At 48.6% G+C, this 15,384-nt stretch overlaps 1 protein-coding gene across 7 annotated transcripts in view; it reads left to right on the forward strand.

The window, feature by feature from the left end:
- The first annotated feature begins 3,187 nt into the window (after positions 1–3,187).
- NLRP12 (NLR family pyrin domain containing 12) overlaps positions 3,188–15,384 on the forward strand; it is a 41,744-nt gene continuing 29,547 nt past the window's right edge. For 2 of the 7 annotated variants that reach the window (XM_060652282.3, XM_060652283.3), the window contains exons 1-3: positions 3,208–3,377; positions 9,884–10,275; positions 14,905–14,985. In XM_060652282.3, coding sequence (XP_060508265.2) covers positions 3,301–3,377; positions 9,884–10,275; positions 14,905–14,985 — 550 coding nt within the window. In that variant the 5' untranslated portion in view covers positions 3,208–3,300. Of the gene's footprint in view, positions 3,378–9,883; positions 10,276–14,904; positions 14,986–15,384 lie in introns of all 7 variants that reach the window. The other 5 variants (XM_060652287.3, XM_060652286.3, XM_060652285.3 and 2 more) reach the window with 5 other exon arrangements.

Raw genomic sequence — 15,384 nt, forward strand, 5'->3', positions numbered from 1 at the left:
AGTAACCATTAACTATGTAACTCGTGCCTTCTGTGCTCATCTGTAAGGAATGACTCCCACCTGCCCTGGGTTGTGTCCGCTGATTTCCTTGAATGCCTTCAGATTCGCGTGGCCCGGGACGGCTATCAGTACAAGTCAGCACGGGTCCTAATAGTTTTCCATACTAACTTTGACCAGGACAATTGCTCCTACAACTCTCTGGATCTATCCAGCGTTCATTCTGGGTAGAGTTAATTCTGTGGAAACGGGATCTCCAATCGGCCTGTCAAATGAGTGTGCTTTGTATCCGGGGCCTGAGTCAAGAGCACACTACATTTTGGATAAGATCATTTGATGCTTTTTAAAAGGCCTGGCATAGGGGCACCTGAGAGGCTCAGGTGGTTCAGCATCCAACTCTTGATTTTGCTCAGGCCATGATCTCACGGTTCATGAGATCAAGCCCCTAGTGGGGTTCTGCACTGAAAGTGTAGAGCCTGCTTGGGATTCTCTCTTTACCTCTGTCTCTCTGCCCCTCCCCTGCGTGCTCTCTCTCCCTCTCTCTCCTAAAATAAACAGACTTAAAAAAACAAATAAAAGGTCTGAAATATACATTTGTAGAATCAACTAATTTTTTTCCTATCCGTTGGGCTCCACTGATAGGGACCTTCATGTTTTTGTTGTTAAGCCACTTTGAGGGAGTTAGTGTGTGCCTTTTTTTCTTTTTTTTTAATTAATTAATTTATTTATTTTAGGGCACCTGGGTGGCTCAGTTGGTCAAGTGTCCGACTTCGGCTCAGGTCATGATCTCGCGGTTCGTGAGTTCCAGTGACTGGGCTCTGTGCTGACAGCTCAGAGCCTGGAGCCTGCTTCACATTCTGTGTCTCCCTCTCTCTCTGCCCCTCCCCTGCTCGTGCTCTGTCTCTCTCTCTCAAAAATAAAATAAACATGAAAAAAATAAAAATAAATAAATTTGTTTATTTATTTTGAGAGAGAGACAGCACCAGTGGGTGAGGGGCAGACAGAGGGGGAGATGCAGAATCCCAAGCAGGCTCCACACTGTCAGCACAGGGCCCAACATGGGGCTCAAACCCACGAACCGTGAGATCATGACCTGAGCCGAAATCAAGAGTTGGACACCTAACCGACTGAGCCACCCAGGTGCTCCTGAGTGTCAGCTCTTTCTTATAAATCACAATATCACAGACTTCTTGATTCACTGCTTCCCCAGACGCTGAGCCATCAATATTTGTTTACCTGCACATCCTCACCCTGCTAAGAAGGGCCGTATCACAGCGGTTATGTCCTCTGAGCAACCCTGAGAACAAAGGTACCTTTCTTTCAAGGCTTCTCATCAGGCTGGAGCCCTTCCTGGTGGTTTGTACATCCTTGTCAGGTGCACCAGGTGGCCGTGGCCAGCCTGTCCTCCAGCGGCGTCCTGAGTACTGTCCTGCACCTGCCTTCATCAGGGGGCCACTGGAAGTCCTCCTAGGCCCACCTCTCCCACACCCAGCGGTCTCCCTCAGCTACCGGAGCTGTCTCATTGCCTACCTGAACCCCACGCAGACCAGGAGGCTGGACCTCAACAGCGGGGCCGCCTTCTCCAACACCCCAATGTCACCCCCGTGAGCCCCTTTGGTCTGCTGCCTTAGCACTGAGCTGGTGCAGAGATTTGCTGATCAAGAAAGTTTTCTTCTAAGAAGCTCGGGGCATCAGCTTTGCAGATGACTGCTTGTTACTTGCTTTGCGTTTGTTTGGGGTTTTTTTTTTTTTGTTGTTTCCAGCGAAGGCAATTTTTTTTCCCCACATGAGTAGGGAGGAAAAAAAAATTGCTAGTTCAAGAGCTGACTGTGGTTATAGTCGTGCATTCCAGGGGAATGGAAGATGGAAAAAAATTGCTTGCTTGCCTTATTTATTTATTTATTTATTTAGAAAAACACGGGGCGCCTGGGTGGCTCAGTCGGTTAAGCAGCCGACTTCGGCTCAGGTCATGATCTCGCAGTCCGTGAGTTGGAGCCCCATGTCGGGCTCTGTGCTGACAGCTCAGAGCCTGGAGCCTGTTTCAGATTCTGTGTCTCCCTCTCTCTCTGACCCTCCCCCGTTCATGCTCTGTCTCTCTCTGTCTCAAAAATAAATAAATGTTATTTAAAAAAAATGAAAATTAGAATAAAATGAAGGAAAACCCCAAATTAAAAAAAAAAAAAAACAAAAAACCACAATCTTCTGGTGGTAATGCTGGAGGCTGTTCATCATCCGGCTTCCCCAATCTCTAGTTGGGTAATGGAACCCTTTGAAGTTTATCTGGGCACAGGATGGCCCAGTTTGGGGAGGCTTAGGGTAGACGGCGGATGAGCTGTGTAATTTATGGATCGTGGTTTCCTCAGAAAAGTGCTTGCTCTCCTTTTTTTTTTTTTTTTTCTCCCCCTCCCATCTTCCTGCTGCCTGGGTAGGGTGACAACAGCCGCGGAGGTGTGGAAGCAATCTGTTGAGTAGAGTGGAGGCATCCATCCACCAGCCTGGTCCCCAATGAGTCTGGAACAGACCCACCTGCTGGCCGTGCACCAACCTCATACTCCTCCCTCATGAGAACTAAAGGCCCGTCTTACGGAGCCATATGCCTTCTGGGATTCTCTGTTACATCAGCTTGGCGTGGCTTTCTCCTACTCCTTCGGCCACAAAAGAATGGGAAAGTCCAGGGGCAGGACTGCTGTACGTTGTGAAGTCAAAATGTGTCCACTGCAGAGTGGAGAGGGTGTTCTGGAGATTGTCACTGTTTGGGGATCCAGGACCGTGGGGAGAGGAGACAGGAGGTATCCGTTCTCCATTTCCAGAGTTCGAGCCCCACCCCAGTTCTTCTGGAGCAAACCTGCTTTGGTCAGCCCACCGGTTGGCTCCTGGTGGTCATAGGCTAACTACGCGAGGACGGCGTCTAACTCCAAACCATGCTAAGTTCCGTGGAGGACATGTCTGGCGTTCTAAGGGAGCTCGTAACGGCAAGACATGACCTGGTTTGAGATGTTGGGAGCATAGCAGATTTCTTTAGGTGCCTCGTGCTATGAAGTTTCCGTGTCATGAGCAAGTGGCCCTCTCTTCCTGGTCGCTCAGGGCAGGAACGGTGGGGTCCTGGAGGGCGAGGCTCGAGGTGACTGTCCCCAGCCCCGTGGGGGAGGGGCCGGCTGGGCTGGGCGCTTCCTGCCAGGGTCTGCGGTCAGAGACAGTGAGGACACAGCTCTGCAGGAAGTTTCACAACCCCTGTGCTTGGCCCCAACGAAGCTGTGACTGGGCAGTGGGGGCAGTGACCAGCTGAAGTTGACAGCTTCGGGGATGCTAAATGATGGTCTGCAGGGGACTTCACTTCTCTGGGCGTCAGTATCCCCCAAATTGGAGGAGTCGCCTGGTGGGTAAGTGTCAGTAAGGGTGTAAAAGCTGGAACTTGGAGCCAGACAGGTCTGAGTTTGGAACGCATGTCCCTCACTGTCTAGCTCTGCAATGGAGGTGCACGCTCCTCCGGGCCCCGGTTTCCCCATCTGCAGGCTGGAAGGGTGATTTGCGTCTTATGGCCAGTTGTCTGTGAGCTGGTGATGCTGGGGGTGCCAACAGCAGCCGTGGCACTCGACGTCCTCTCTCTCTCTGACAAGAGTAAATGTAAACCTCTGCTGTGACACCCCCCACCCCGGGGCAGCTCCTGGTCTTGTCCAGTGCTACCTAAGGACTCAGCACTTTGTCACATCTCTTGCAAAAGCAAATCCATTTCTGTCTCTCTCTCAAAAATTAATAAACATTAAAACATATATATATATATATATAAATAGAACTACCCTATGGCCCAGCAATGGCACTACTAGGTATTTATCCAAGGAATACAGGGGTGCTGTTTCGAAGGGACACATGCACCCCAATGTTTACAGCAGCACTACCAACAATAGCCAAAGTATGGAAAGAGCCCAAATGTCCATTGATGGATGAATGGATAAGGAAGATGTGGTATATATATATATACAATGGATTATTACTCGGCAATCAAAAAGAATGAAATCTTGCCATTTGCAACTACGTGGATGGAACTGGAAGCTATTATGCTAAGCGAAATTAGTCAGCAGAGGAAGAGAAACATCATATGACTTCACTCATAAGTGAGATTTAAGAAACAAAACAGATGAACATAAGGGAAGGGAAGCAAAAGTATAAAAACAGAGAGGGAGACAAACCATAAGAGTCTCTCTCTTTTTTTTAACATTTATTTATTTTTGAAAGAGAGGTGGGGAGAGGCAGAAAGAGAGGGAGACACAGAATCCCAAGCAGGCTCCAGACTCTGAGGGGTCAGCACAGAGCTGGATGTGGGGCTCGAACTCAGGAACCATGAGATCATGACCTGAACTGAAGTTGGATGCTTAACTGACTGAGCCACCCAGGTGCCCCCCGGAGACTCTTAAATACAGAAAACAAACTAAGGGTTGATGGAGGGAGGTGGGTGGGGGGGGATGGGCTAGATGTGTGATGAGTATTAAGGAGGGCATTTGTTGGGATGAGCACTGGGTATTATATGTAAATGACGAATTACTCAATTCTATTCCTGAAATCATTATTAACTATATGTTAACTAACTTGGATTTAAATTAAAATAAACAAATAAATAAATAAACAAACTAAAAATAAATAAAATACAGAATAATAATTTTTTTTTTTTTTTTTTTTTGAGAGAGAGGGAGAGGGACACACAGAATCCAAAGCAGGCTCCAGGCTCTGAGCTGTCAACACAGAACCTGAAGTGGGGCTCAAACTCAGGAGCTGTGAAATCATGACCTGAGCCAAAGTCAGACACTTAACCCACTGAGCCACACAGGCGCCCCAAAAGGGGACAATTTAATATACATATTATGTTCACATATTTATAAGTTATGATTTGTATGTAATTACAATTTCGTATATAGATATGAAATATTCACATTATGTATATTTGAAAACTTTGTGTGTGTGCATATATATATATATATATACACACACACATACGCATATATCTTATATATAATTTTTAAAAGTTCTCTGGGAGATCACAATGTTCACCACCAGCTGAGAACCAAGGTGGGGACTATCACCCCAGCTTTGAATGGGTTTAGACTTGATTCTGCCTTTTACTCTATTGGTCATGTGACATTGATCAAGTTACCTCTATGGATTTATTGTCTCCTACGTACTATGGGTAGGACAGTCCCTGCTTAAGGGTGGTGCAGATTCAGTGAGATAACAGTAATGCACTCCATGGTTGGAACAAACTCATTCATTCATTCACTTCCTCATCTATTTACGTAATTCATTTATTCAAACATTAAGAACATCTCTTTTTTTTAGTATTTATTTATTTATTTATTTATTATTTTCAGAGAGAGAGAGCATGCAAATGGGGGAGGGACAGAGGAAGAGAGAGAGAGAAATTTTTAAAAAAAATTTTTTTAAATGTTTATTTATTTTTGAGACAGAGAAAGACAGAGCACAAGCAGGGGAGGGTCAGAGAGAGAAGGAGACACAGAATCCAAAGCAGGCTCCAGGCTCGAAGCTGTCAGCACAGAGCCCGACACGGGGCTCGAACCCACAAACTGTGAGAACATTACCTGAGCCAAAGTTGGATGCTTAGCTGACTGAGCCACCCAGGTGCCCCTGTTTCTTTCCACTTATTAACACACTAGAATCTTGTATATTAAAGACATGACATTTTTGTAATCAGAGCAATCACATTTTCTTGGTGGGGGGGAAAAAAAGTCTGAGGAAACGTTTTCAGTGTCTCCTAAACTAACCGTCATAAAAAATCGTCTTTCCTTGTCTTTAGACCCTGAGGCCCTTGGACTCAGAGGCTGGGATGGATTCATTCCTGTGTTTGTAAAAATAGTGCTGAGCTACCCAAGTCCCCAGATATTGCCAATTGTCTTCCTTCCCATGAGAAGAAAGGACTTATTTGAAAGGAGATGTACGAAGTAGTTATAGACTCAGCTTTCCTCCGCCCTCCCCTCTGCATTCTTAGAAATCTTTTTCCTCCTGCGACAGTGGTGGGGAAGGAGGTCAGAGAGTGAGTCATTCAGGGAAGCTCATATGTAACTCATAAAGAACCCAGGTTAGGGGTGCCTGGGTGGCTCAGTTGGTTAAGCATCTGACTTTGGCTCAGGTCATGACCTCATAGTTTATGAGTTCAAGCCCCTGTGACGGGTGAACCTTCAAACATTTTACTAAGTGAAATAAGCCTGACATAGAAGGTCACATATTATATGGTTTCATTTTTTTTAGTTTATTTTTTTATTAAAAATTTTTTTAATGTTTTTATTTATTTTTGAGACAGAGACAGTCAGACAGAGTGCAAGCAGGGGAGGCGGAGAGAGAGGGAGACACAGAATCTGAAGCAGGCTCCAGTCTTCGAGCTGTCAGCACAGAGCCTGATGTGGGGCTTGAACCCATGAACCGTGAGATCATGACCTGAGTGGAAGTCAGATGCTTAACTGACTGAGGCACCTAGGTGCCCCTAAAAGAATTTTTTTTTAGGTTATTATTTATTTTTGAGAAAGAGAGAGAGACAGAGCATGAGCAGGGGAGGGGCAGAGAGAGAGGGAGACACAGAATCTGAAGCAGGCTCCAGGCTCTGAGCTGTCAGCACAGAGCCCGACACGAGGCTCGAACTCATGATTCAAGAGATCATGACCTGAGCCAAAGTCGGACGCTGAACCAACTGAGCCACCCAGGTGCCCCTGAACTGTACGTTTTAAAATAGGTAAAGTGGTAAATGTTATGCAGTGTGTATTTTTACCTCAATAATAAAAAAAAAAAAAATGCTCCATGGCTCCCTATTGCCCTCGGGATTGAGTCTAAGCATCACTCAAGGTGTTTCTGACGTGTCTTGGTACTCTCACCTACTTCATCTCCTGATGTTGTCCTGCTCTCCCTCTACCTGCCAGACCCCCCCGGCCCCTCAGCGTCCCCCCCCCCCCGCAACCTGCCCAGCTGTGGTTCCCTCCCCTGCTGAACCCTGCCCACCCTTCAAGACTCACTTCGCACACCATGTCCTGCAGAAGGCTTCCTGAACTCTCCAGTCTGCATTTTGTCCCCTTCATACCATCTTTCACACTCTGAAATCCACACGCTTGTGTATTTGTTTGTGTTCCTTTATTTTGTCTCCATTAGACAGGAAGTCCCACAGAGGCAGAGAATTTGCTCGTCTATCAGGGAGACTTCTGGCGGCCGCAGTACTTAGTGAAAGTAGGAAGATGGAAGTAGGTCATGTTTGAGGGTCAGAGCCCAATACCTCACCTCTGAGATTCCCATTTTACAAAAGTTATGTAAGGACTTGTCCTGCGACCTATTTCTCCATCCTTTGCTGGGCCTTCAGAGGTTTGGAGTCAAGGTAAGGTGACTCTCCCAGGGTCACTCTGCTGGTGCGGTGGAGAGGTGCGGGGCCCGGGAGAGGGGCCCCTGTGGGATCTCCATGTGGCACCACCGACCCTGGAAAGTCCGCAAGAACTCTCCCCAGCGTGCAAGTCAGGTGGTCGCTGGCTTGCACAGAAACACTTACGGACTCTCTGCTCCCTGTGGGGGCCGCTCATCTTTCTGAGTCCTGGCGGAATAACGTTCCTGACTCCCTGTCTCCTGCCTCATGTCAACTGTCTTATCCTCCTGATAAATCCAGACCAGTAATAATAATTTAAAAATTCCTGCACAACATTCCATGAAATTCCCCACCCTTCATCAAGCACTTCACCATTTCCATGTGAAAGTGAGGCAAGGGGGGCACCCTGGTGACTTCGGCTCAGGTCATGATCTCACGGTCCGTGAACTCGAGCCCCGCGTCGGGCCCCGCGTTGACAGCTCAGAGCCTGGAGCTGCTTCAGATTCTGTGTCTCCCTCTCTCTCTGCCCCTGCCCCACTCGCATTCCGTGTCTTTCTCTCTCAAAAATAAATTAACATTAAAAAGATTAAAGTCTTACTTTCCATTCCAGGTAGTTTAACAAAATATATTTATTTATCTATTTTCTCCAAACTGTGCCCTCCCTTAGATAATGTCTCCATCTTGGGTCACATAAAATGCTATATGCATGTGTAATTCATTCATTATACGGCTCATCAAATATAAGAGGGGCATTTACTGTATTCCAGGTGCTGTTCTAGCTGCTGGGAAGAAAACGGTGATCAGAATAGTTTGGACTATGGGGCAGCTAGTCAGTTAAGTCATGATCACACGGTTTATGGGTTCAAGCCCTACATCAGAGTCTCAGCTGTCAGCAGAGCCATGTAGGATTCTCTGTCTCCTCTCTCTCTGCCCCTTCCTCATTCGTGCTCTCTCTCAAAAATAAATACAATATTCAAAAAACAACAACAACAAAACCCTATTTGGGGCTCAGTTGAACCCCATTCCCAGGGTAACCGATATCTTTTTTTTTTTTTTTTTAAGGTTTATTCAGTTTTCAGAAACAGAGAGAGACAGAGCACGAGCAGGGGAGGGGCAGAGAGAGAGGGAGACACAGAATCTGAAGCAGCTCCAGGCTCCGAGCTGTCAGCACAGAGCCTGACGTGGGGCTCGAACTCGCAAACCATGAAGTCATGATCTGAGCCAAAGTTGGATGCTTAACGGATTGAGCCACCCACGTGCCCCTAGAACACACTTTTTAATATCTGGCTTCCCTTCCTTAACAGTATGCCCACAGGCTTTATCCATATTATTTCTTGCAGCTGTGGTTTGTTTCTCCTCCTTGTTTAAGGCATTGGAATTGGGAATCCTAGTTCCAGCCCACGGCATCCTAAGTGAAATAATGCTGCTTTGACTGTCTCCTAAAGTAATTATGTCCCTCTGCCAGTCAGTCTGGGCTAAGGTACTGACAGTAACCAATGAGCCCTCCACCTTCCTGACTTATGGCAACGTTGTTCACCTGCAAGGTCCCTATAGCAACATTGTTCACATACACAGGACCCATAGCAACATTGTTCACATACATGGTCCCCGGGAGCCTGTTAGCTGTGGCTTCATCTGTATCCTTTTCATTCGTCGCCCAAGGCAGAAAAAAGAGTCTGTATCAGTCCCTTGTGCTGCTATAACAAATCACATGTCCACTCTACATGTGGACTATTTTACAGTTTGGGAGGTCAGAAGTTTGAAACAGGGCTAAAATCGGGGTGTCAGCAGGCTGTTCTGTCGGAGGCTCTGGGTGAGAATGCGTTTCGTCTCCTTTTCCAGCCATCATCACATCACTCCTCCTTCTGCTCCCATCGCCCTTACCCTCTGACCCTGGTCCTCCTTGTGACTTTCCTGAGCCCATCTGAACCATCCAGGGTAATGTCCCCATCTCATGAGCCTGGCATTTAATCGCATCTGCAAAGTCTTTTTTGCTCTGTAAGGTAGCACATCACAGGCTCCGGGGATTGGGACACAGACACCTTTGGGGGACCATTGCTCTGCCTACTTACCACACAGTCCCCCTCTGGGATATGGCAGTCTTGTGGCTGAGAAAAGAGAAAATAGCAGACCCCTGCAGTCAGGTTTGTAACATTTCCACCTAGAAGAGAGGTTTGCCCACACGGGTTGACGTTTCACACTCACGCTTGCTCACGGACCATCTGCTCATGCAGGTGGCCTGTCCAAGCCTGATACCAGCAGAATGGGGGGGGGGGGGTCTAACCACAAGGAGGGCAGTGACTAGCTTGAGGATACTGCAAAGGCCCACAGGCAGGGAGAGGTAGGAAGGAGTGTGGGGAGCCGGGAAGAGGGAGCAGAAGTGAAATTCTTTCTCATGGTGGACAACTCCTGGGATTTCCTAATCTGCCCAGCTTCCTCTTCTTAGACGGGAACACCCGCCAGTGCGTGGGGCCCAGGCGGCACCTGCAGGGTGAGGAAGCTCTATTTCATCACAAGGACTGTCCTCTCTCGCTCCTCCAGTCTCGCCTGCGGCGGATCAGACGGTGGGCATGTTGGAATCGCACACCTCGTGTGGACACACTCCAGGCTCCGGCTGCTGTCCCTTGGGGTTCACGACGCCCCCATGCCCCGAGCCCCGCTTAGCGACAGCCTCTGTCGCCTCTCGGCCTACCTGGAAGAGCTGGAGGCCGTGGAGCTGAAGAAGTTCAAGCTGTACCTGGGCGCGATGCCAGAGGCTGAGGGGGTCAGGATCCCCTGGGGGAAGCTGGAGCCAGCGGGGCCCCTGGACACTGCACAGCTGCTGGTGGCTCACTGTGGGCCGGCCGAGGCCTGGCCACTGGCGCTGGGCCTTTTCCAGCGCATCAACCGGCGGGACCTGTGGGAGAGAGGACAGAGAGAGGACCCGGTGAGGGGTAAGGAGGCGCTGGGCGGTCAAGCCGCACCCTGACAGCTCCCTTCCTTGGCTTATCGCCTCTGCCCTTGGCCTTGCTGGGGCTGTGTTGGGTGCACAATGCCCAGGCTCCAAGGTCTTTGCCGGGAAAATTCCTACTTATCCGTAGAGCCCTGGAGGCAGTACCCTCTTTGTGAGTTCTTTCCTCTGCCCTGTCCCACCCCTCGTCCTTGAGGGGCGTGTCTTCTGTCCTAAGAGATAGTTGGGCTGCTGATCAGACGCTTCTGATTTCCTCCTATAACATGGCATGCATGTTGCGTAATGATACGTGCTGTGTTGTAAATGTTGTGTGATAGATATGATTATTATTACACCTATCATAGAGGTGGGAAAACTGAGGCTCAGACAACCACCAGTTGCCTCCAGATAAGAGCTGCCAAGATAAAACATACAATGCTTTTTTTTTTTTTTAATTAATGTTTATTCATTTTTAAGACAAAAAGAGAGGGGCACCTGGGTGGCTTAGTCGGTTGAGCGTCCGACTTTGGCTCAGGTCATGATCTCATGCCCTGTGAGTTCGAGCCCCGCATCGGGCTCTGTGCTGACAGCTCAGAGCCTGGAGCCTGTTTTGGATTCTGTGTCTCCCTCTCTCTGACCCTCCCCTGTTCATGCTCTGTCTCAAAAATAAATAAACGTTAAAAAAAATTAAAAAAAAAAAAAAGACAGAAAGAGAGAGGGAGAGAGCATGAGTGGAGGGAGGGCAGAGAGAGAGGGAGACACAGAATCTGAAGCAGGCTCCAGGCTCTGAGCGGTCAGCACAGAGCCCGACGCGGGGCTCGAACTCACGGACCGCGAGATCATGACCTGAGCTGAAGTCGGACGCTTAACCGACTGAGCCACCCAGGCGCCCCAAAAATAAACATTGAAAAAAAATTAAAGTAATCCCTAGAGATGACCAATGTTGGGCTCAAGTTCATCACCCTGAGATCAGGAGTCACATACTCTACGGACTGAGCCAGCCCGGTGCCTCCTTTGTTTCTAGCTTTTTTGTTTTGTTTTTTTTTTTATGTTCATTTGTTTATTTTGAGAGAGAGAGAGAGAAAGTGAGTACATGCAAATTGGGGAGGGGCACACAGAGACAGAAACCCAGGCAAGCTCCACACTGTCAGCCCAGAACCCGATGTGGGGCTCAAACCCATGAACCGTGAGATCATGACCTGGGCCGAAACCAAAAGTCAGACGCTTAACCGACTGAGCCACCCAGGCGCCCCTGTTTTGCTTCTTTAAAGTAGCCATCCGAGTAAGTCCAAAGTCTGATTCCTATCACTTTTGATTGGTTTTACTGGGGCATCATATCGGAGTCCTTGTTTCCCCAAACCTCACACATCCAGGCTTTGTAAATCCCAGCACTTACAGCTCTAAGCATTTCCCCCCACTTCTGCTGCCCAGCGCCCAGCGGGTGACCCACCTTGCACGTGGCTGACTGCCACCTGCTATGCTTGACCCTCACCCCTCACCTCTCCGTACAGGCTTTCCCCACTCAGCAGGCACAATAATCTTTACAACCATGGATTAAATCACCCCCTCCCTTGCTTTCAAGCCTCCAGTAGCCTCCTGTTGTGAGTAGATTGTAATCCAAATTGCTCAAGGTGTTCCTACAAGGCCCGCTGAGCCAGTCTTTCCAAACCCACCCAGCACTTACCCCGAAGCTCATTGCTGTTGTGTCATTGTGTTCTTCCCCAGGACCTTTACACTTGCTGCCTCAGGTTGTTTTGTTTTGGTTTTGTTTTGTTTTGTTTTTCTGCTTAGAATGGCCCTGCTCACATATCTGGCCCTTTGCCATTCAGATCTCAGATTAAGTACCTTATCCTCTGTTCTGATCACCCCCTATTCACCCCACTGGTGAAGGAGACATATCCCACCCTAAGTGGTTTCAGATGGCTGAACACAGACACCAAACACAGGACGGATGAGACTAACATTTGTCGCATACACTCACAGCTCAGAAGAGGAGACCCCATGCACCATGGGAGTCTCACTGGGTTGATTTCAGGAAGGTAGTGAACCTCAAGGGGCTGTAGGAGGCAGCCTTTGTAGACAGAGGAGTGTGGGGGCTTTGGGATTGTTGGAAGAGGACAATGTTGGCTTGTCTGGATAATTTCACGGGCCAGCAGAGAACTGGAACTCGGGAGAATGAGGACCAGTGAGGTGCAGTCGGTCTAGGAGGTGGGGATGAGGCAGCTGGTCCAATTCTAGTAGGAACACTAGCCAAGGGGGCAGGCTGTGTCACTAGGTGGGGACACACCTGGCCAGAGCACGGGAACTCACACTGAGGCTTACACTCCGGGGTCCTGTGAGATCAAAGATGTCCAGGAAGCACTTGGAATATTTGATCTTACAATACACCCACAGAAAAGCCATTCTTGTCCACCCAAACTAAAATACTACTCTTAATTACTCTGTCATGTACTCTTATTTCATTGTAAAGACAATTTCCATCATTATCTGAAGTTTTGTGAAGTGTTTACTTTTTTTTTCTTTTGAAAGAGAGAAAGAGAGAGGGAGAGAAGAATCTTAAGCAGGCTCCACACTCAGCACAGAGCCCGATGCACGGCTCAATCCCAGGATCCTGGGATCACAACCTGAGCCAAAATTAACAGATGCTCAACTAACTGAGCGACCCAGGCTCTCCTGAAAAGTTTGTTTTTTATGTGCTCAACTCTCCACACCATAGAGAGTAAGGTCCACGGGGTAGAGACCTTGTGTCTTGTTTATTGCTGTGTATCCAATGCTAGGAAAATGCATGGATAACACTGGTGCCCAAAATAGGTATATTTTTTGGGTGGCTGGATGAATGGATGGATGGGGTAGGTGGGTGGGTGGATGGATGGAATGGGAGAATGGGTGGGTGAATGGATGGGTGGGTGGGTGGATGGAGGGAGGGATGGGTGGAAGGATGGATGGATAGATGGATGGGTGGGTGGGTGGATGGAGGGAGGGATGGGTGGAAGGATGGATGGATGGATGGATGGGTGGGTGGGTGGATGGAGGGATGGGTGGATGGGTGGGTGGGTGGATGGAGGGATGGGTGGATGGGTGGGTGGGTGGATGGAGGGATGGGTGGATGGGTGGGTGGATGGATGGGTGGATGGATTGGTGGATGGATGGAGGGGTGGATGGATGGATGGGATGGGTGTATGGGTGGATTGATGGATGGATGGATGGATGGATGGGTGGACAGATGGGTGGATGGATGGATGGATGGATGGATGGATGAATGGAGGGATGGGTAGAGGGATGGAGGGGTGGATGGATGGGTGGATAGGTGGGTGGATGGATGGGTGGATAGGTGGGTGGATGGATGGATGGAGGGAGGGAGGGAAGGATGGAGGGAGGGATGAGTGTATGCATTGGATGGATGGATAGATGGGTCGCTGGATGGATGGAGATGGATGGATGGATGGATGGATGGATGGGTGATGGGTGGATGGATGGGTAGATGGGTGGATGGATGGATGGATGGATGGGTGGATGGATGTGTAGATGGATGGATGGAGATGGATGGATGAGTGGATGAATGGATAGATGGATGGGTGGGTGGATGGATGGGTGGATCGATGGATGGATGGGTGGGTGGGTGGATGGATGGCTGGATGGATGGGTGGATGGGTGGGTGGATGGATGGATGGATGGATGGGTGGATGGGTAGATGGATGGGTGGATGAATGGATGGAATGGTGGGTGGGTGGGTGGGTGGATGGATGGATGGATGGATGGGTGGGTGGATGGGTAGATGGATGGGTGGATGGATGGGTGGATGGGTAGATGGATGGGTGGATGGATGGATGGGTGGATGGGTAGATGGATGGGTGGATGAATGGATGGAATGGTGGGTGGGTGGGTGGGTGGATGGATGGATGGATGGATGGGTGGGTGGATGGGTAGATGGATGGGTGGATGGATGGGTGGATGGGTAGATGGATGGGTGGATGGATGGATGGGTGGATGGGTAGATGGATGGGTGGATGAATGGATGGAATGGTGGGTGGGTGGGTGGGTGGATGGATGGATGGATGGATGGGTGGGTGGATGGGTAGATGGATGGGTGGATTGGTGGATGGATGGGTGGGTGGGTGGATGGGTGGGTGGTGGATGGAGGGATGGAGGGATGGAGGAATGGATGGGTGGATGGGTAGATGTATGGGTAGATGGAGGATGGAGATGGATGGATGAATGGATGGATGGATGGATGGATGAATGGATGGATGGATGGATGGATGAATGGATGGATAGATGGATGAGGTGTGGGCAAGGACTGAAGGAGAGGGAGGAAATCCAAGCTGACTCATGACTTCCTGCCTGAAAGGATTTGTTGGATCGATGGAAGTGCTGATCCCCACAATGTGTACCCAGGAGGGAGAGTGGGTTATGGAGAGCAAGTGTTTTCAACAGTAATGCATGTGAGGTGAATGCCAAACATTCTGGGGTGTGGGTGGACAGAGAATTATCATGTAGACAGTCTGATGTAATAGTAACTAGTATTTTTTTAATTGACATATAAATTATATTAGCTTCAGGTGTTAAAAGTAGCTAATATTATTGAGAGCTAGCCAGATATATGCTAGCTGATCTTCCAAAATTTCTCTTCCAGATACTCCACCTGATGGCTCATCCTCACTGGAGAGCCAGTCAGTATGTTGTCTGGAAGTCTTTCCTGGAACTCCAAGGAAAGGTGAGTCATGAGCCATGTATCTGGTAGAATACACGAGGCTACACGTATCAGACTGTCCAATGGACTAGATCAAGCAAAAAAAAAAAAAAATTTAATGTTTGCATTAAAGAAAAGCATAACAAGAAATCTTGACATGGGTGGTTTCTGCACATAAACTCTACCTTATGTGGCCGGTTAGCAACACCATCAAATCCCCAACTTCCTGTTGTTACACTTGTCCTAAGATTTGTCACCTCATGGTTGCAAGATGGCAACCAAACCATTTCATGCAAGTGAATTCCAAGCAGGGAAAAAAAAGAGAGACAAAAGATTTTCCTCTTCATGAGAGTATCATTTTTTAAAATTTATTTTATTGAGAGAGAGAGAGAGAGAGAGAAAGAGACAGACAGACAGACAGAC

Source organism: Panthera onca, chromosome E2, assembly GCF_046562875.1.
Source record: "Panthera onca isolate mPanOnc1 chromosome E2, mPanOnc1 haplotype 2, whole genome shotgun sequence".
Classification (NCBI taxonomy): Eukaryota; Metazoa; Chordata; class Mammalia; order Carnivora; family Felidae; genus Panthera; species Panthera onca.